Here is a 22388-nt window from a genome sequence, read left to right as displayed (position 1 = left end):
AAGCGGTTGGGGCCAGGGAACTGGAAATTGTTGATATGATGTAGGGTGTCTGAGGAATCACGGATGTAGGTGGGAAGGGACTGGACAAGGGAGAGAGAAGGGAGTCAAGATAACGAGAAATGAGTTCCATGGAGCAGGAACAGGCTGACACGATCAGTCTGCTGGGACAGTTCTGTTTGTGGATTTTGGGTAGGAGGTAGAAGCGGGCCATCCGAGGTTGGGCGACTATCAGGTTGGAAGCTGTAGGAGGAAGATCTCCAGAGGAGATGAAGTCAGTGACAGTCCTGGAAACAAAGGCTTGATGTTCAGTGGTGGGGTCATGATCCAGGGAGAGGTAGGAGGAAGTGTCTGCGAGTTGATGTTCAGCCTCCGCGAGGTAGAGGTCAGTGCGCCAGACAACAACAGCACCACCCTTGTCAGCAGGTTTGATGACAATGTCAGGGTTGGACCTGAGAGAATGGAGTGCAGTAAGTTCAGAGAGAGACAGGTTAGAGTGGGTGAGAGGAGCAGAGAAACTGAGACGACTAATGTCATGCCGACAGTTCTCAATGAAAATATGAAGAGAAGGTAAGAATCCAGAGGGAGGGGTCCAGGTGGAGGGAGAATATTGGAGGTGGGTGAAAGGATCCGTTGAACTGGGAGAGGACTCCTGCCCAAAGAAGTGAGCCTGGAGACGAAGGCGGCGGAAGAAGAGTTCAGCATCATGCCGAGCCCGAAATTCATTGAGATGAGGGCGTAAGGGTATGAAACTAAGACCTTTGCTGAGCACTGAACATTCAGCATCGGAGAGGGGAAGGTCAGGGGGTATAGTGAATACACGGCTGGGGTTGGGATTGGAAGATGGGGTGGGGACGGAGGGACAGGCAGGGGTGGAGGGTCCTAGATGGGTGTTGGTGTCGATGAGTTGTTGGAGCTTGCGTTCCTTAGCACTTGAGAGAAAGAGAAAAAGTTTCTTGTTGAGGCGTCGGATGAGCCGAAGGATAAAATGAAACTGGGGGCACGCGCAGCTTTGAAAAAGGGTACGGCGGTGCTGCTGGAGGGAGAGGTCGAGTGTGTTCATATGGCGGCGCATGGCAATGAGTGTGGATCTCAGAATATGACGGGAACAGCAGTCCGAGAAATGTTTTATATCCCGGAGATACCTGTAATCCTGGGTGGGTTCGAAACATGAGGGATGGAATTTCAGTTGAAATCCACATGGGGTAAGTCGGAGACGGAGACAGTCACTGAGAAAGGAGATATGGCTGTGAAAGCGGGTTTTAGTAAACACCTTGTCAAACACCAGGAGAGATATGGAAAGCAATGAAGGTGAACAAGGCAAAAATAGTCACCATGGCTTTGCCCGGAGGAGATCATGTCTAACAAAGTTGATTGAATTTTTTGAGGAGGTGACTAGTTGTGTAGATGAGGGTAGTGCAGTTGATGTAGTCCACATGGACTTCAGTAAGGCTTTTGACAAGGTCTCACATGGGTGACTGTAAACGAAGGTAAGAGCCCATGGGATCCAGGACAATTTGGCAAATTGGATCCAAAATTGGCTTAGTGGCAGGAAGCAGAGGGTGATGGTCGAAGGTTGTTTTTGTGTTTGGAAGCCTGTGACGAGTGGTGTACCACAGGGATCAGTGCTGGGACCCTTGTTGTTTGTAGTGTACATTAATGATTTACACATGAATATAGGAGGTATGATAAGTAAGCTCACAGATGACTCGAAAATTGGTGGTGTCATAATAGTGAGGAGGAAAGCCTTAGATTACAGGATGATAAAGATGGGCTGGTAAGATGGGCAGAGCAGCGGCAAATATAATTTAATCCTGAGAAGTGTGAGGTGATGCATTTTGGGAGGACTAACACAGCAAGGGAACACACAATGAATGGTAGGACCCTAGGAAGTACAGAGGATCCGAGGGACCTTGGTGTACATGTCCATAGATCCCTGAAGGCAGCAGCACAGGTATGTAAGGTGGTTAAGAAGGCATGTGGGATGCTTACCTTTTTTAGCCGAGGCATAGAATATGAGATCATGGAGGTCATGTTGGAGTTGTATAGAACCTTGGTGAGGCCACTGCTGGAGTGCTGTGTGCAGTGCTGGTCACCACACTATAGGAAGGATGTGATTGCACTGGAGAGGGTGCAGATGAGATTCACCAGGATGTTGCCTGGGCTGGAGCGTTTCAGCTATGAAGGGAGACTGAATAGGGTTGTTTTCCTTAGAGCAGAGAAGGCTGAGGGGGGACCTGATAGAGGTAAACAAAATTATGAGCGGGGTAGATAAGAAGAAACATTTCCCCTTAGCGGAGGTATCAATAACCGGGGGCATAGATTTAAGGTAAGGGGCAGGAGGTATACAGGGATTTAAGGAAAACATTTTTCACCCAGAGAGTGATTAGAATCTGGAACACGCTGCCTGAGAGGGTGGTAGAGGCAGGAACCCTCACAACATTTAAGAAGTATTTAGGTGAGTACTTGAAACGCCATAGCATACAGGGCTACAGGCCAAGTGCTGGAAAATGGGATTAGAATAGATAGGGGCTTGATGGCTGGCACAGACACGATGGGCCGAAGGGCCTGTTTCTGCATTGTATAACTCTATGACTCTAATTAAATGGACATCCTGCTTCCTGGATGTGGTTTGGCTGATAGTCCCAAAAGTCGGCTTCATTAAACCAGGAAGTAGAAAGGGTGGGATCGAGTTTGATATTTTAAGTTTTTGACATCTCACATGACCCCAACCCAGCCATTTTGGGAGTTTAAAGTTTGCCCTCCCCACTCCCCCCTCCCCCCCAACCCCACACTCACACTGACTGAATGATGATCTATCAATTACCACAATAAATCATTTGCTCTTGTGAACCACAAGAGGGAAACTTTAATAGTTTATCCAGATCATCAGAGCGAGGAGTGGGTGGGCCTGAATGCCACAGGAGGCCAAATGATAGAGAAGTGTGGGCCAGCCAGAGCTAGGAGTGGGCCAGCCAGAGTTAGGAGTGGGCCAAAGATGAAAGAAAGAAAAGTCTCTTGGCGACTCCCAAGACAAGTTAAAAGCTTACAGAGATGGTCAGGGTGGGAGTTAATTCCATTTTTATAAAAGCAAAAAACTGAGGATGCTGGAAATCCAAAACAAAAATAAAAATAGCTGGAAAAACTCAGCAGGTCTGACAGCATCTGCGGAGAGGAACACAGTTAACGTTTCGAGTCTGTATGACTCTTCAACAGAACTAAGGAAAAATGGAAAAGAGGTGAAATATAAGCTGGTTTAAGGGGGGGTGGGACAGGTAGAGCTGGATAGAGGGCCAGTGATAGGTGGAGATAACCAAAAGATGTCATAGACAAAAGGACAAAGAGGTGTTGAAGGTGGTGATATTATCTAAGGAATGTGATAATAAAGGTACAGATAGCCCTAGTGGGAGTGGGGTGGGGGGAATGGATCGAAATAAGCTAAAAGGCAGAGAAAAAACAATGGATGGAAATACATTTAAAAATAATGGAAATAGGAGGGAAAAGAAAAATCTATATAAATTATTGGAAAAAAAGGGGATCGGAAAGGGGGTGGGGATGGAGGAGAGAGTTCATGATCTAAGATTGTTGAACTCAATATTCAGTCCGGAAGGCTGTTAAGTGCCTAGTCGGAAGATGAGGTGTGTCCCTCCAGTTTATTTTTTATGTTACATTGGCCAAAGGCTGGTGCTGAAAATTGGTAGCTGGAGGCTTCGAAGAAAAAAGACACTTGATATAGATTTTTGGGTGATTCTTAAAGATGAAATTTCCCTAAAGAGCTTACCTAAGGAGAAACTAAGATGGAGGACAGAGTGCGGAGAAATTTCCAGGGGGACAGTAGTCGTACTGAAAGAAAAGGTGAGAAAGGTTGTGTGAGGTGGTTGTGATGTCATCACTTCAGCCTCATTGCACAATTCACAGTTATGGTAAGGGTATTATTTTAAGGGTATTATGGTAAGGGCGGGGCTTGATTAGCTCAGTTGACTAGAGTATGGTGCAGAATGATACCAACAGTATGGGGTCAGTCCTCATACTAACTGTGGAAGTTCATGGAAGCCTGCCTCTCTACCTTGCCCCATGCTCAATGTGGAGGGGTGCCCTTCAACTGATATAACCAATCTTTTTTTAATTCAATCACGGGGTGTGGGTTTCACTGGCTAGGCCAGCATTTATTGCCCATCCCTAGTTGCCCTTGAGAAGGCGGTGATGAGCTGCCTTCTTGAACCACTGCAGTCCAAGTGGTGTAGGTACACCCAGAGTGCTGTTAGGGAGGGAGTTCCAGGATTTTGACCCAGCGACTGTGAAGGAACGGCGATATATTTCCAAATCAGGATGGTGACTTGGAGGGGAACTTCCAGGTGGTGGTGTTCCCATTTATCTGCTGCCCTTGTCCTTCTAAGTGGTAGTGGTCGTGGGTTTGGAAGGTGCTGTCTAGGAAGCCTTGGTGAATTCCTGCAGTGCATCTTGTAGATGGTACACACTGCTGCTACTGTGCATCGGTGGTGGAGGGAGTGAACGTTTGTGGATGGGGTGCTAATCAAGTGGACTGCTTTGTCCTGGACGGTGTCAAGCTTCTTCAATTTTGTAGGAGCTGCACTCATCCAGCCAAGTGGGGAGTATTCCATCACATTCCTGACTTGTGCCTTGTAGATGGTGGACAGGCTTTGGGGAGTGAGGAGGCGAGTTACTCGACGCACGTTTCCTAGCCTCTGACCTGCTCTTGTAGCCACAGTATTTATATGGCTAGTCCAATTCAGTTTCTTGTCAATGGTAACCCCAGGATGTTGATAGTGAGGGATTCAGTGATGGTAATGCCATTGAACATCAATGGGCGATGGTTGGATTCTCTCTTGTTGGAGATGGTCATTGCCTGACACTTGTATGGTGTGATTGTTACTTGCCACTTGTCAGCCCAACCCTAGATATTGTCCAGGTCTTGCTGCATTTGGACATGGACTGCTTCAGTATCTGAGGAGTCATGAATGGTGCTGAACATCGTGCAGTCATCAGCGAACATCCCCATTTCTGATGGAAGGAAGATCATTGATGAAGCAGCTGGGATGATGATTGGGCCTAGGACACTACCCTGAGGAACTCCTGCAGTGATGTCCTAGAGCTGAAATGACTGACCTCCAACAACCATGACCATCTTCCTTTGTGCTAGGTTTGACTCCAACCAGTGGAGAGTTTTCCCCCTGATTCCCATTGACTCCAGTTTTATTAGGGCTCCTTGATGCCACAATCAATCAAATGCTGCCTTGATGTCAAGGGCAGTCACTCTCACCTCACCTCAGGAGTTCAGCTCCTCTGTCCATGTTTGAACCAAGGCTGTAATGAGGCCAGGAGTTGAGTAGCCCTGGCGGAACCCAAACTGGGCATCAGTGAGCATATAACCAATTGTGCCTACTTAATGGAGAGAGATGTCTCTGGTCCTTTGTGGACTACAGCTAATTGCCATTTATTCTGCAGATTTATAAGGGAATTGAACGACTAGCTAGCCAATAATGAAAAACATAGGCATGTGTACCATGCAAATAATTGGTTTGCCAAGTGACAAAAAAACAAATTAGTAGAATAGTGATTGGAATAGTAATAGTCCCAATACAGCTTTGAGTTCATTATTGTCACTATATCACCTTGACAGGTTATATCAGTGTTGAGGCTGAATATTTATGCTGAACATGCTTGCATGGTTGATTCTAACTAACTAAAGGCTAATTAAAAATGTATTTCAAGCATCTGAGAAATTATATTGGGGCTTTATAAACCTTCAGCCACTCACCATGTCGCAGTTGCCCCACCAGTGATATAATTTTTATTATGAATAAAAATATTATTTAAAATAAAAATTCGGGAGAGTGAGCTATCTCTTATTCCCCCCACAAGGTAGCTTGAGGCAGTGCTGATTTTCATTTCTTTTGCTAACAGCTACAAGGGTCCAAGGGCAGTCAGAATGGCAGTGTGTCAAGCATTGCACAGCCTCTGCAATGTCCCATTTCCCAGGTAAGGTACACATTTTATCCATTGTGAGGAAGGGCTGTGTGAGTGAGCCCCCAAGCAAGTGCACAACCCATTGAGCTACTGGGTACTGTGTAGCAATTAGGTTCCTGAAAATAAGGCAAGGGACTGTGGTTTCAAACCCATAAAATTTGAATTGTTTCATATACTGTGAAAAATATCGCCAGATGATCAGAAAAAAACATAAGCAAACATTTTTAGAAATTCCTTTAAAGAATCTTTCTCTATCACACGAGTCCCTAAACTGTTGCCCCCACCCCCATCTATTCAGGCTTAAACAATGCCGAGGCACTGATCAAAGAGGGGTAGGAAAGAAAGAAAGGAAAGGAATTGCATTTATATAGTGCCTTTCATGAAGTCAGAGTGGCTAAAAGTGCTTTACAGCCAATGGAGTACTTTTGAAATGTAATCTCTGTTATAATGTAGGAAATGCGGCTGTCAATTTGTGCATAGCAAGCTCCCACAAGTAGTATCATGATAATGACCATATAGTATATTATTGTGATGTTGGTTGAGAGAAAATATTAGCTAGTATAAGGAGGAGAGCTGTCTCTTTTGCTCTATAAAATGATGCCACAGACTCCTTTACATCCGCCTGAGACAGCAGAGGTAGGCTTTGATCTCACATACTTAACCCACATCCTTCAGGATCAAGGGCATGAGTGCTACACACTGAGCCAGAGCAAGAGTTGTTCAGAATGACTTTCTTCCCCCAACCAACATAATCAAACAACAGATTATCTGGTCATTCAGCTCAATCATTGTTGGTGGGATTTTGGAAACCTCACTCTTCCCCTGGTCTAATGATGAACCAGAATCCAAAAAAATCATTATTAGGGCCAAGTAACACATTGAGGTTGTAATTATTTTACATAAAACTGTTAACAAAGCAAAGCGGGGCCTTCTGAGCTTTATTTGAGGTCATTTTCACAAGAAAAATGAGGTAACCAGCTATAAGCAAGGGCCTGTAATATTAATAAGTATTAATAGTGTAAACGTGCTGTTTTGACCCTGCTCCAAACCTATATTTCCCCCCCCCCCCCCACCCCTGGCTTCTATCCAGGTGCAATCAGTTTATATCTCACTGGCCAGAATGTCTCTGGACTCTCTTCACTCGGTATCAATTCCTATTCTCAGTCCCAGGAATGCCTCATGTTCCTGACCTCAGCTCCTGGGACAATTCGGTCCTGGCTTTCACCTCAACTCAAAGGATGATTTGCTTATGGCCTTAGCTACAGGGACACTTCTTAGAGCTGAGGAAATTAGCTGAATACCTCTGCTCTTAGCTGGACCTCACCTGGTCCTCTAATGCTGGCCTTCACCCCAGAAACGCCTTTGTTTCTGGTCTTGCTGAACCTTAGGAATACTTTTCCCTTTGGTCCCAACTTCAGGAATGCATGTGTTCTCAATCTCATCTCCAGGAACCTCTCCAGCCTTTTCCACTTCCAGAAACTAACACTGCTCTTTAACTATTGCAACTTGGGTCTCAAGTCCCTCTTCAGCTCCCAGTGCATCCAACTCTCTAGCTCCATGTTACATTTCCCAATGACTTTTCCACTCTCCCCACCAATTCCAAAACAGCAGGTAAAATACTCTATAAACACTTGCTAAAAGGAAAGACAAAAGAATGAGGTGAATACTTTTTAATTTTTACTTTCTTCCTCCCTATGAGAAACCAGCTCACTTCAGTGTAACATCTCTCGATAGTGGAGATAACAATCTTTCTGCTTGGGAACTGTAAGCCTAAAACTCTAGTCTTCATGGAATTGGACATTACCACACCAATCTGTTATGCCAATAAACAGACCTGATTATTCACTTACATTGAGATACGACAATTGGTGTTAATGCACTGGCACAATATTTTTCATGTTTCTGTCATAAAACCATTGCTGATTTGTTGTAACTTTTTTCAATATTACTAAGTGCAACAATTTGATAATTTGACAAACTCAGACCGAACAAATTTATTGCATTTAAGTGAGAATTTATTTAGTATTTGTTAACTACAAAATATAAATATGCAGAATGAGTGAAGGAACTAATCGGATGGATTGGAAATGATCTTTTTCTAGTCCTGTACATTCTTATGTTTCGGTGTAAGGAACGTTGCCAAATCAACAGGGAAGACGTTGCTTCTCTGCCGTTGGCATGTGTTGGAAGGGTTTACAGGCTGGTACTAAATCAGTTTGAACACACCTTCTGTGGCCGTTAAGTCCTGGAGTAGGACTCAAATGCAGACCTTCTCACTCAGACGCAGGGGATTTTTTATTCATTCACAGGATGTGGGCTTCTCTGGCTAGGCCAGCATTTATTGCCCATTCCTAGTTGCCTTTGAGAAGGTGGTGGTGAGCTGCCTTCTTGAACCGCTGCAGTCCCTGTGGTGTAGGTACACCCACAGTGCTGTTAGGGAGGGAGTTCCAGGATTTTGACCCAGTGTCAGTGAAGGAACGGCAACATATTTCCAAGTCAGGATGATGAGTGGCTTGAAGGTGAACTTTCAGATAGTGGTGTTCCCATCTACCTGCCATCTTTGTCCTTCTAGATGGTAGTGGCTGAGGGTTTTGAAGGTGCTCTCTAAGGCGCCTTGGTGAATTCCTGCAGTGCATCTTGTAGATGGTACACGCTGGTGCTACTGTGCAATGGTGGAGGCAGTGAATGTTTGTGGATGTGATGCCAATGAAATGGGTTACTTTGTCCTGGTGCTACCCGCTGCACCACAAGATAGCTTAGTCAAAGTCTCTCTGAAAAGAAAATCACATCAGTTAAACCCAGAACATTTTGTGCTGTACATGATTCTATGTTTACAGGAGTCATGCTGAAATTTAGTTCCCATCCTGAAACCTTTTCCCAGTAATCTTTCCCACTGTTTTCTTTTCCTAGATTTTTTCCTCTTGTAACTAAATGGAACAAGGACCTGCCTTCCCTGTACCAATGTCAATACCAATACCAATACTCAAGTACTCAATTCTAAATAGTGTCAGATGATAGAAATCTTCTAATCTGCATTGATTTGCTGCTAGTTAATCCCCTTCATTTCAGACCTTGCACACTCTAATTGCTGCTAAAGTGTGCATAGTAGTAGGTTTTATAACATTATTAATCTCAGCTCCTCAACCAACTGGCTTTGCAGAAACACTTAGCCCATTTTAGCAAATAATCACACAAGCACCATTCCCTCACTTCTCTCCGACCAAAATCCTGCTCCGGATGACCATCCACCTCATAATCCTCACTGAACCTGGTGAGAATCAGCCTTGCATCATTTAAATGGGGGCTGGAAGTTAAAATTGTCTGTGCTTCACGCCAACACCGCTAAGGATGCTTTTCACTTGCCTTAGCCCCCAGTCACCACATTCCCAGGCTAAAATTAGGACTCATGATTTTTTTTCATGTAGCATCAGTCTTAGATTAAAGCAGAAAGTTATTGAGAAACCATCAGTGTGCAACATGCTTCAATGAAAAGGTCTGTGCCTCCCATCTTATTAGTTTATAATCCATTAGAGTGTCCGTTGTAGCCCAATCGGTAGTACTCTTTTCTGAGTCACAAGGTTCTGGGATCAAGTCCTACTGCAGGATTTGAGCACAGAAGCCAAGGCTGGCACTCCATTAAGGGAGTGCTGCACTGTTCAGATGACATGTTAAACCGAGGCCTCAACTGTTTGCTTGGGTTGATGTAAAATATCCAATAGAATTATTTAGAAGAATAGTCAACATCACAGATGACCCAGGCATTATCCATCGCATTGCTGTGGGAGTTTGCTGTGTGCAAATGGCTGCCATATTTCCTACATTACAACAGGAGCTGCAATTCAAAATTACATCATTGACTGTAAAATGCTTTGATGTGTCTTGTGGTTGTGCAAAGCATGACAAAGGCAAGTCTTCCTTTTTTTAAACTAACCTAACTGAGCCTTCGGACTGAGAAGTTGGGATGTCATAGGAAACAAACTGTATATATCAGTGCGGGTAGTACAGCTCACAATGAGCACATAGCTTAAATAAATAAGAAAACTGAATTCTATAGGCATCATAAAGAAGCCCAGTATTAGACAAGCATTTGAGCTGGAAGGAAACATCAAAAGAAATCTGCCAAGAGCCTGACTTGCTCTTTGTGCAAGAAGCAGATTAACCCCGAGGCTTGACTCTGAACTGCATCTACTATCATCGTTTCATCGTAATTAGTTTTCCCAGTCATTAACTCTGAGCATTGGAGCTGCAAACTCATTCTGAAAATTGCCCTTCCTCTGGTATTTAGCTTCGTCACCGATAACACAGTGGAACTTGTCTCAAGGACCACCTGCACACACAGGTATATAGTTACCAGAGAATGAGGTCCACACAATGAGTTATTGACTCCGACTCAAATCTGTAGTAAGAAGCTGCGGAAGGCGTGTTGCCTTTTTGGTGCTTGCTTTTAATTTTGCAGCTTCGTGCCACCGACAGTTTATTCAGACTCTCGTTTCAACATGTTTTCAATGCACTTCTGCATATTTCAGGTATCAAAATTTTACACACTCCTTACATGGAGCAGGAGATTCTAATAAACATTTGATACTCTGTTGCGCAGGCGAGTCAAAACAAAAGCCTGTCCTGTTGAATGAACATTCATAAAGTTTTTTTTAAATTTAAATATATACTCTGATTAATAGCATGGAGCCATATGTTTGTGATGTTATGTGTGGCCCTTGAGTGGAGCCCATACACCAGCTAAATACTTAGTGCAGATTTCTCAAGTAGAGGCTTGAGTCTTTACACACTGCAGCATGGTACACCACAAAATCCTACATAAATAGATAAATCCCACAGTAAATAAAAGTATATCACTATCTCCGCACGCCGCTGAATAATGTTTGTATTTGATTGTTAAGTTAATTTGCGCACTTCAACCTGCCAGTGAAGACTACCATATATCAGTCCTGTGGGTTACATGGACAAGTGTTGATGCAAGTAACAATATGGGTAGATTTCCACGTTTTACTAATTGTTACTGTTGGGTTTTAATGGCTCACCGATATGCAGAGATGACACACTAGTTTCTGTGTCTGAACAGGAACTATATTTGCAACGTTTCTAAAAGTAGCCACAAGCTTACAGCTTCCTTTTAGTTTCTCTTTCTCAGTCACCATGCCAAGCCTTGACCAACAGCATACAGAACAAAGAGTCAACAGACACGCATAATCAAACTCCGAACAATTGAACAGTTGACTACTACAGTAACTTAATTGTAAATACCAGCATCATGAACATGTTTGCAACTCACCTTCTAAGGAGATGAATGGCTTTCTCAATTGGTATTCTTAATGAACTTATTGGCCCTCCAACAACTTCGCCCCCCTCCAGTCTCCTCCCACCCCACAGCCCTTCAAAATATCTGTGCTCCTCTAATTTTGGCTTTGAGAACATCCCCGATTTTAATCACTCCACCACTGGCGCCCACACCTTCACTTGCGTGGGCCCTAAGCTCTGGAATACCCTCCCTACACCTCTCTGCCTCATTTTCCTCCTTTAAAATGCTCCTTAAAGCCTACCTCTTTGACCAAGCTTTTGGTCATCTGCCCTAAATCTCCTTCTGTGGCTCTGTGTCATATTTTGTTTTACAATGTTCCTATGAAGTGCCTTGGGGTGTTTTATTACGTTAAAGACACTATAAAAATACAAGTTATTATTTTCTTTCAGTCTGATTTGGATGGTTACAATATTGCAATGATAATGTCAAAATGGCGAATATTTTACTGAAGTCTGAGAGTTTTCATAATCTCACCCCACATGTTGGAAACTCTCATTAAATTCTGAGTGCTTGAGAAATATGAAATAACACAGTAAGTGTGAGCTGATTTGCTAAGCATTGTCAAGAGGAGAGCATGAACGGTAACTCTGAAGAAAGAGAGTTGAAGCAAGCAGTATGAATGGGTTACAATTGTATATGCTCCTTATCAGAGAGAAGGGTGCGAAAGCAGATTGCTGGAGTAGATCTGTGAAAAAGAATCATCTCTGAGCCAAGTTGAATTTTTCCCTATTAAGAATTCTGAGCTCATAACTATTCGAGACAGGAGTTGCTTTGATAGAAAATGTTCTCAAGTTTTGTTTATTAACCACTGACTCACATGACTTGATTTCATGAGGGACTGAAGATGTGTTGTCCAGATTAAAAAATGTCCTTTCACTTCCCATTTACCACTGACAGGATTCACTTTGCTTTAGCTGTCCCTGCTTTTCATTTCAATACTGCATGCTACATAAGCTGATGTGTGAGATTATTTTTCAGACCTGTGCTCTTGCTTGAATGAGTTGCGCCTGAATAAACACGTCTGAATTTTTAGACCAAGACACCTAGAATCACAACAAAAAACGTCACAGATGATGGTGCTATTCTCCAAAACCTTCCACAATTAACATCTAAAATTACTTTAAACTCAGTTTGGAGGCACATTCGCGCATCACAATATTTAATATATCTTTTACAGCTACAGTAAGTCTTCAAATACTGCTGGTCTTTATGACACTGTCTCAATCAGAATGCTGTAACTTGTTGGACCATAATTGTCCCTTTGATCTTCTGATTTCATACTTCTGACATCTGAAGATGAAAGGCATAGCCACTAGAAGTGTTAAACTCAGACACTGCTTCAAAGCCCTTTATATAGATTTTCTGTTCTATAATACACATGTAGGGTAGTCTATAACAAGATAGTTTTGATCTTTCTTATTTGAAGCATGTGTCATCTTTCCCTCTTGCTTCTGTAATGCTGTTGATGCTGTCTTTTTCTATATTAGCTGATTCTTCACATATCATCTTTAATAGACACTGGCACCAAAGCAGGGAACATGCAACCATACAGCACACCAGCTAGCCAAATGTAGAAATGAAAACAAAAAGTTACTGGAAATTCTCAGCAGGTCCGGCAGCATCTGTGAAGAGAGAAACGTGTGTTAGCGTTTCAGGTCGATGACCTTTCACCAGATGGAAGGTGATAGACCTGAAACGATGGGTGGGATCTTCCTATCCCCTCCCGCCAGCAGGATCTTCCGGTCCCGCCTGAGTCCACGGAGATTTGAGTGACTCGCCAGTTCCGCCGTGGGGAAAGCTGGAAACTCCCGGCCGACAACTCAGCTTCTCTCCCCATGAATGCTGCCGGACCCATTGAGCATTTCCAGCATTTTCTGTTTTTAATTTCAGATTTTCCAGCACCTGCACTATTCTGCTTTTGCATTTGAGCAGGTGGTGAGATTCGAAAAAAGAGAATGACGAGTTGGGTAGTTTGGGTTATTATATCCAAAAGAACAGGGAGAATGAGACAGTCTGGAAACAACTGACAAAGCGACATAGGACAGAGCTGGAATGGGTAGCGAGATCTAGAAAACACATCGGAGAGAATTTTTCCGACGGGGGAGGGGGCCAGGCAGGGCGAGAGCGGGAGCGGGAATGGAGCCGTTCGCTGCCTGTGATTGGCTGTGTGCCGCCATTTTATGCGGGCGGGCCGATTAAGGCCGGCCCGGCGCAACACGCGGCCAGTGGCGCTCTGTGCAGGCGGGGGAGGGGGGGTGGGGAGTGGAGGAGGGAGATTTAAGGCCTGCGCTCTTTTGTGCACGCACGCGAAAGAGCACAGCAATTTCCCTGAGGCACGGAGCTGCCTCAGGTCGATCGAATGGATTAGAAAACTTTTTAATAAGTACAGTAAAAATTTATTTAAACGTGTACCCTCAGGTGACAGTGTCACATGAGCTGGGACATGTTTGTGAAAGTTGGGAAAATTCATTCATTTATTTTATAAAAGCTTCAGGAAACCTCATCCCGCCCATGGATGAGGTTTCCTGAAAAACTGGAAGGCCGCTTGGGCCCTTTGCCTGCCCGCCGAACTTAAGGTTGGACGGGCAGCTTTCTTAACAAGTTTAATTACTTTTTTATGGCCTCAATAGACCGTTGACAGGTGGGCGGGTGCGCAGCTGCCTCTGGTGCACACCCACCGAGCAAAATATCGAAATGATGCGCGATGACATTGGGACGCACGCCCGGTGTCATTTTAGGCATTGGCATGTCAGACCCACCCTTCACACCGACAGCAAAATTCTGCCCATAGAAATAGGGCAGGCCAAGGATATATAGTTTCTGATTGATCAGTGTTAAAAACTGCTAAATATTTGGTTATTTAAACGATGCTTTGATAACCTTCTGTATAGTTTTCTGATTATTGTAAACTTGCAATGCTCTTTTGTAGCGTTATCTGACTTTTATCGGGACGCATAAAATCCATTAAGTGGTCGCTGGACTCCTGATAGGAAACCAAACAATACTCAGTCACCACAAGAAACTCAGGTCAATAAATTCATGCCCAGCTGAAAAGTGTAGGTACAGGTTCCCTCCCTGCTGAAGATTCTGCCCCCAGGGGAAAGCAGACTGGTTTCACAGTAAATGGAACAGGTTTCTGTGCCTAATGAATGATGGGGCCCCTTGACAGATTTCTCATTGAAACCAGCCCCATTGAAACCAGTGGTGGAGTGATTAAAATCAGGGATGTTCTCCAGATGAGAACTGGAACCTATATAAAACCAGCTTAAAGTCGATGATTTTTTTTTGTTTTGAAACAGTCCTGGAAACCGAACACTTGGAGAATATGCTCACCGGGACTAATTGGAATTGGTGCTCTTTAAATATTTCCTTATTTTGTGACTTGGGTCACCCATCCATATTTTAGGAGAGAAACTTATACATAAATTGAACTGCTTTGAAGCGATTTGTGTTGGCAAACACACAACTATTTATTGCGCACCCATCCCACCAACAGTAATAAAAAGGATGATAAGTTAATCATTGATTGATCATTGTATTGATTGACTGTGGTTGACAACTCTGCTGGGAGATATTCCTGGAGGCTGGATCACATGATGCATGATCACATGATGCATGTCTACAGTTTCTAAATGACTGCAATTATCTTATAATTGTTGGGTCTCCAGACCTTTCATCAGCACTGAAATGTTAATTTGGATTCTCTCTTTGTAGCTGCGGCCTTACCTGCAGAGTATTTCCAGTATTTCTGATCTTCCTCCTAGGGGTGAATTTTACAGTCCCCCACCAGCATATTTGAAGGTGGAGAGGGGGTGGGGGGTGGTGGGGGGGGCAATAAAATTCCCTAGATGGCCTTCCCACCACCCTCCCGCCCGCCCCTACCCGTCCGTAATTTTACAGTGGGACAAGCGAGGCCTAGGCCGGCCCACCTGCCCTGGCCCCAATTGAGATCCTTAATGACCACTTCAGGGACGCTTCCTGTCCAACCTCAATTTCCAGGCTGGCAGGAGGAGTTTCGAGGCGGTGGGGGGGTTGTTGGTGGGGGGTGGAGGGGTGCGGTTGGTGGGGTTGGTGGGGGGGCGGGGGGGGGTGGGTGGTGGAATCTCAGAAAATCATCCTGCTCAGGCATTGGGCAGGAAGAGGGGACAGCTCCATCAACAGCCTTTTAATATGGGGTGCCCCCGACACCCCCAACACCCCCCAGCTCCCCGTGGTAGAATTGTTACAATGCAGAAGGAGGCCATTCAGCCCATCCTATCTGTACCAGCCCTCCGAATGAGCATTTCACCTAGTGCTATTCTCCTGTCTTCTCCCTGTAACCCTGCAGACTGTTTCGTTTCAAATAATCATCTAGCTCCCTCTTGAATGCCTCGATTGAACCTGCCTCTACCACACTCTCAGGCAGTGCAGTTCAGACCCGAACCCACTCGCAGTGTGAAAAAGCTTTTGCTCATATTGCTTTAGCTTCTTTTGCCAATAACTTCACATCTGTGCCCTCTCATTCTCGATCCTTTCAAGAGTGTCCAGACCCCTCATGATTTTGAATACTTCCATCAGATCCTTTCTCAGCCTTCTTTTTTCCTAGGAAGAGAGTCCCAACTTTTCCAATCTGTTTTCATAACTGAAGTTTCTCATCCCTGAAACCATTCTCGTAACTTTCTTCTGTTCTCTCTCCAGTGCTTTCCTAAAATGCAGCACCCAGAACTGCGTACTCCAGCTGAGGGTCTAACTAGTGTCTTATACAAGTTCAGTATAACTTCTTGCTCTCATACTCTATGCCCCTATTAATAAAGCCTGGGATACTGTATATGCTTCATTAACTGCTCTCTCAACTTGTCCTGCCACTTTTAATTACTTATACACACCAGGTCCCTCTGCTCCTGCACATCCTTTAGAGTAGTATCCTTTATACTGTCTTTCTATGTTCTTCCTACCAAAATGCATCATCTCACATTTCTCCGCATTGTATTTCATCTGCCACCTATTTGCCCATTCCACCAATTTGTCTGTGTCCTTTTGAAGTTCTACACAGTCCTCCTCACAATTTACAATGCTTCCAAGTTTTATATCATCCACAATTTTGACACTGTTCCCTGTATACCAAGGCCTAGATCATTTAAATATATCAGGAAAAGCAAGGGTCTCAATGTGGTCTGCTCCTCCCTCCACCCACCCCCCCACCACCACCACCCCCCCCCCCCCCCGCCCCCCCACCTCCGCCGCCCTTTGGGTGCTCCCTCTTCCCCTGATCTCTCCATCAACACCCCAAGCACCCCTCTGCCTATTCCACCCGGCCTCATCTCCCCTCCCCAACCTGTGACACCAACCCCCCCCCCCCGACATTTACCTGGTGCTGGAGGCCAGAATTTTTCCCACATCGGGCGGGCTGGAGGGGAGCGGGTGGGGGTTGGGGAGGAGGGGGTGGGGGAGGGGGGGTGGGGGGGGTGGGGGGTGGGGGGTGGAGCAATCGCGGAGCAGACTGCCGCCCGTGATTGGCTCTGCGCCGCTATTTTATGTGGGCGGGCCAATTAAGGCCCACCCAGCATAAGATGTGAGCAGTAGATGCTACCTGTGCGGGCGTGGGGAGGACGGAGAGTCGGGTCCAGCGCTCTTTCATGCATGCACGCGAAAGAGCTCTTCAGTCTCCCATGAGGCACGGAGCTGCCTCAGGGAGATTGGAGCGTTTTTCGAATAAATAAGTGGATTGAAAACTTAATTAAACATGTCCCCTCATGTGGCTGTGACACGTGAGATGGGACATGTTTTTTATATTTCAGGAAAGTTTCGATTTAATTTATAAAAGCTTTCATCCCTCATTCCTAAAAAGCATGAAGGCCGCTTGGCCTTTTCACCTGCCCGCCAGCCTTAAGGTCGAACGGGCAGCGTAAATAATGACTTTAATTAACTCGATAATGGCCTTAATTGGCCTATCAGTTATCGGCGGGCGTGCAGCCGACTCCGGCACTCGCCTACCGATCGAAACACCGCGATGATGTCGGGACGCACGCCCGACGTCTTCATGTGTAATTTTATGTTCCCGCAGGTCAGGCCCACCACCCCCCCCCCACACTGACTGAAAAATCCAGGCCCAGGATTTAGACTCTGGGAACTGCTTGTAGTCCCAGTATTGGCCACTACAGCTTCTTGAACTGCAGGACTACTGAACTTGTCATCCAATCAGTTTGGCCAGTAGCTCTCTGTGGGGAGAGGTGGGGGTGGGGGGCATTTGGAGGGGGCGGTGGGGGGGGTGGGTGGGGGCAGGACCTTCACCCAAGTGAGGGGCGGAAGTCCCACCTACAGCCAATTATCGCTCCTATGTTGCTTTGGCTCGCAGTCCATTTTTGTTGACGACACATCTGTGATGCACAAAGGAACATATTTCTAGGTTAAAGGTACTATATAAATGCACATTGTTATTGTTGTTATAAACTGAGAGAATGAGTTTTATGGTGTGTTAATGAAGTTTCATCATTGGCAATAATTCAAACACCAGAATTTAAGCCATGATCAAACCCCATGCTCAACCTCACCCTGCCTCATGATTTTAGCCAAGAGAAACGGCTGCAATCCTTTTCAACAAATCTGCTGTTCACTCACCGCATTCCCTTTCCTTCTGCATGACTCTTTTCCTTTACACATATAAACAAACATTCCCAATTAAACCTCTTTTTCAGCGTGTGCCTCATCTACTTGTAAGTAAGACAGCACAAAAGAAACCTGTGGACTTGCAGGCAGAGAGCAGATCACTTTGAAAGTTCCAATCGCCACATTGGGGACAGTTATATTTGACCCAGATAGTCAGCATGAAGTTTCCTATGGGTTTAACCCAGAAAGCTTTAAATGCTTATATCAGTTAATGTGTGCTGAAAGAAACTGTTAATTGGTATCTTGAGTGTCAAACCCAGCAAGAGACAAAAAATAATAATCGCATTATCTAAAAATATTGTTGGAGACCCTGCACTCATGGGCTCTTTTTCAGAGTTACCTGGACAGTTTTGAAAATCATCATTTAGTTTCAATTCTAAATGGTTTGGCTTTGTCCAATAGAGAGTTAATTTTTAAGCAATGATTGCAAATCCCATTCTTGTGAGAGCAAAATTAAGCAACAGGGATGTGAACTGAATTAGATTTCCCAGCCCCATCGAGATTTAGAAAGATTTAGGTAGATCTTCTTTGTCTCATTCGCACCCAGCTTGAATTAGGAAGTTCTCTGTACGTTTGATGTAAATCAGAAGCAAAATTGTCTGAACGATTTTCATTGAAAATGTATTTATGGGGAAAATATGGTATTTGAAGAGGGTTCTTGTAGATTTGGCGCAGCAATAACATGTGCGTTGTCACAATGTTTTCAAATTAACCAGACAGTTACAAACAGGCAGCCTCAAGGTTGGCATCTACTGGGTAAGGCAGCGTGAAGTAGAAATGGCTGCAGCAATTGTGTCCTCAAGCAGAAGGACTGCCTGCTTCAGTGAGCAGCCTTTGGAGTTCCTTGTGGTGGAAGTAACAAGGAGCAAGGCCAAACCTCTTAGAAATGGCACAGAGCATCAAAACCACCGTAGCAGAGTCTCTAGGTTTATCGATTTCATTGGTACCGATCAGCTTTAACAGCCAATGTGCTGGAAGGTTGTGCAGTCACTTTTCAACTGCTACTAAAAGCAGACTGTAACCATCAGTACTTCACCAAGGTGTTGTACAACTGAATATTGTCTTTTCCATTCACAACTCATGTTTAGAAAACAAGATTTCACCGTTCAAGCTGACACATGTCCTTGTGACAACACAGCTGCTGATTTTTTATATATATATATGAGATAATATATAGATATATATGAAATAGATATATATTTTATAGATATAACTTATATAATATAGATATATGTTATATATATATTTTCTTTAAATATGTAAGTGGAGATCACTTGCTCCTCGTTTAAGAAGGAAGAAGGTGCACTGAGGGGGGAAAAAGTAAAATCTTAAATTTATATAGCCCCCTTCATGATCATAGTGCATCCCTAAGCGCCTTACGGCCAATAAAGTACTGTTTAAAGTGTAGTTACTGTTGTAATTTAGGAAACACAGCAGCCAATTTACACGCAGCAAACTCCCACAAACAGCTATGTGATTATGGCCAGATAACTCGTTTTAGCAATGCTGATTGACGGATAAATATTGGCCAAGATGCCAGGGATAACTCCCCTGCTCTTCCTCAATATGGTGCCATGGGATCTTTTATGGTCCGCCTGAGAGAGCAGATGGGCCCTGGTTTAACATCGCATCCAAAAGCCGGCACTTCTAACAGTGCAGCACTCGCACAGTACTGCTCTGGAGCACCAGCCTAGATATTTGCGCTCAAATCTCTGGAGTGGAACCTGAACCCACAACCTTCAGACTCGAGACTGAGTGCGCTACCCACTGAGTCATCGCTGGGGTTGTCAAAAGGAAAAGCATAAGGAAGTGGCCAATGTTCGGTGGGACCCATCTTCATGAAAAATGTGTTTCAGAGAGTTGTTTTTTATGTATGAGAGAAAAAGCCTACAATCACTTTATCGTAACAAAGTTGTGTGTTCCATTGAAAATTGTGTCACCAAAGCAAGTCTGTTAACTGCAGTGCAGACCTGCCAAATAAATAGTGAGATAGAGCTGGAAATTGGCAAGAGAGTGGAAATTGTTGGCTGCCTCTTTGCAAATCTTCAATTTGAAGTAACAGCCCCACAACTACTATTGCCCAGAAAATAATGCAAAAAGCATTGCAGTGTCACTGCAGTGGTATTTAAAATGCATTTCAATGCTCCTGTATGTTTCTTGCCCATGCCCATGTGATCTCAGCAAATATGTGCCATGCACTTAAGTTTGGAGAGCCTCAGGAGTGTAAACCTCAGCCTCAATTCCTGTCCCTAATGCTCCAGGAACCGGGACAGGTAAGGTGTGAAGGGTAGTCTGTGTGTTTACGTATAAATGGAGGATGTTCACTTATACTTTCTATAGGAAAGAGGGATTTCTTTAACTACGCAATCATTTTTAAAATCCAAAGCAGTCTAACACATTTGCTGTTCTAACATGCTGAGTGAAGGATGGATATTTATTCACGGGGAGAGATGGAAGATTGGCAGGTGTGTTGCCTCAAGCCTTCCTTGTGCACCTTTCAAGCTGCCAGCTCAAGAGCTATGTAGCAGAAGCTTGGGAAAAGGTCATTACCCTACTCAATCATTTGGGTTTTGTTTGCAGCAGTGAGTACCAAGAATAAAAGGAAGAAAACTTTTAAAACTATGTCTAAGAAGAAAAACAAGGAATTCCAGGAAGCTGAAGTAAAAGGAGAAAATGCTGCAAGCGAGGGCAGGGAAAAAAAATCAACATTGGTCCCAAGCCTTATCTTGTACCAATACATCTTAACTCTTAAGTGACGGGTGCTAAGACTGGTCAGAATGATTAACATGTTGCTGTGTTACAGTCATGTATTGATTAAGGTTTAAGGTATGTAACATAAAGTACAAAAAGTTAATCCCTCTGATTAACAAGGGAAAAGGAATGTTGGTCTGCAGTGTGCCAATTAGACTTTGTTTAATGTGTGAAATAGGAAGAAAATGGATAATATGTTGAGCAGACTGAATTGTCTGAAGGTCCAGTGGTTGTACCAGTAAGTGTAGAGCTGGAACAGCTAGCTTTGTGAAGCCTCCACCCTGAGTGGCCTGAAATTCTGCTCCCTGTATTTTGGGTCGCTAACCTCTCAAACAGGAACAGAATGCAAACTAACCAAACCAAGAGGAAATTGAATAGGCACTTGAGGGAAGTAAGCTCAAAGGGCTATGGGAATAGAGCGGCTAGGGGAATGAGAGTGGTTGGATTGCTCTACAAAGAGTGAGCATGGACTCAATAGGTTGAATGGCTTCCTTCTGTATATAACATATGCATATATATTTTCTCAAGTCTGTTACCATGGAGATCATAACAACAAACTTTGCAACTTTATATAACATTCCTAGGTACAATCAAAAACTTCGTTTCACTAAGTTTGCTGATCTAACTGGTTGTTGTAGCATGTCTAGTCCAGACTCAAAAAGATGGTTGGGATGTTTGCTCCTGTAGTGTTTATATAAAGCTGTTGATTGAGGAAGACAGGATTGGTTTTGGTTATGCTGGTTCCCATAATGAAACAGTCTGATGCAAGTCTCTTTCAAGACTCAGATATGAAATGTGGCCACTTGGGTGGTGTGTCAGGGCTATTGGAACCATCCTGCAGCATTGCACATTGCGTGAGTGCTTTCAGCAGAGATGGACAAGGAAAAACATGTAAGCAAAAATTGGAGAAGAGAAAAAGAAATATCATTTTTAACCTGGCAATATGAACCAAGGAATTTAATATACAAAGGAAAATTGGGAGGTGAATTTTGTACACATTAAATTGAATAATTTATCCAATTTTATCAGTTATGTTAACATCAAAGTACTCCCAGGACGGTACAGCCAACTGCAAAGTAAAACTCCTTTTGTTTTGTCACAGCAGCGCACTACAATTTCAACAAGGCACTTTTTGCTGTATTGTACCAGTGTGAAGTGTTCTGCTTTGTACTTCCTGCACCATCTGTCCTGCATGAGTACCAGTTAGAGCCAAGTTAGAGTCATGTTTTGCACTGCGGGCTCAAGCGCAGTAGGAAAAGGGTTGAAATACACGACAACTTACAATCATATAGCGCTTTTAATGTCATAAAACATCCCAAAATACTTCACAGGAGCATTAACATCAAAATGCAATTATCTATTCTAAAACAATACCTGCAGCAGACATGGGGCTGCATCTTACCTATGTCGGGCAGGGCGAGAGCAGGTGGGGACGGGCATGGAGCCGGTCGCTGCCTGTGATCAGCTTCGCACCGCCATTTTATGTGGGCTGGCCAATTAAGACCCACCCAGCATAATACACGGCCAGTACCTGTGCGGGCAGTTGGGGGGGGGGGGGGGGGGGAGGGAGAGTCGGGGCCTGCGCTCTTTCACGCACGTGCATGAAACAGCGCATCAATCTCCCTGAGACACGGAGCTGCCTCGAGGAGATTAAGTTGCAAATGAAAATTTTGAATCTAAAAAAATTATG

At 44.2% G+C, this 22388-nt stretch overlaps 1 protein-coding gene across 3 annotated transcripts in view; it reads left to right on the top strand.

Moving 5' to 3' along the window:
• The window catches only part of znf385c (zinc finger protein 385C), a 232985-nt gene that overhangs the window by 122492 nt on the left and 88105 nt on the right, over positions 1 to 22388 (top strand). Inside the window, exon 1 of one of the 3 annotated variants that reach the window (XM_041217489.1) lies at positions 5944 to 5997. The exons of 1 other annotated variant lie outside the window; for it this stretch is intronic. Coding sequence is in view for 1 of the 2 variants with exons in the window: in XM_041217488.1 (XP_041073422.1) it covers positions 20200 to 20220 (21 nt within the window). In the remaining variant the exon portion in view is untranslated. Of the gene's footprint in view, positions 1 to 5943; positions 5998 to 20169; positions 20221 to 22388 lie in introns of those variants that run through there. One more of the 3 variants, XM_041217488.1, reaches the window with a different exon arrangement.

The sequence above is a fragment of the Carcharodon carcharias genome, chromosome 23, assembly GCF_017639515.1.
Source record: "Carcharodon carcharias isolate sCarCar2 chromosome 23, sCarCar2.pri, whole genome shotgun sequence".
In the NCBI taxonomy this organism is placed as follows: Eukaryota; Metazoa; Chordata; class Chondrichthyes; order Lamniformes; family Lamnidae; genus Carcharodon; species Carcharodon carcharias.
The sequence above is the reverse complement of the archived record's forward strand: the minus strand, read 5'-3'. Positions and strand labels throughout refer to the sequence as shown.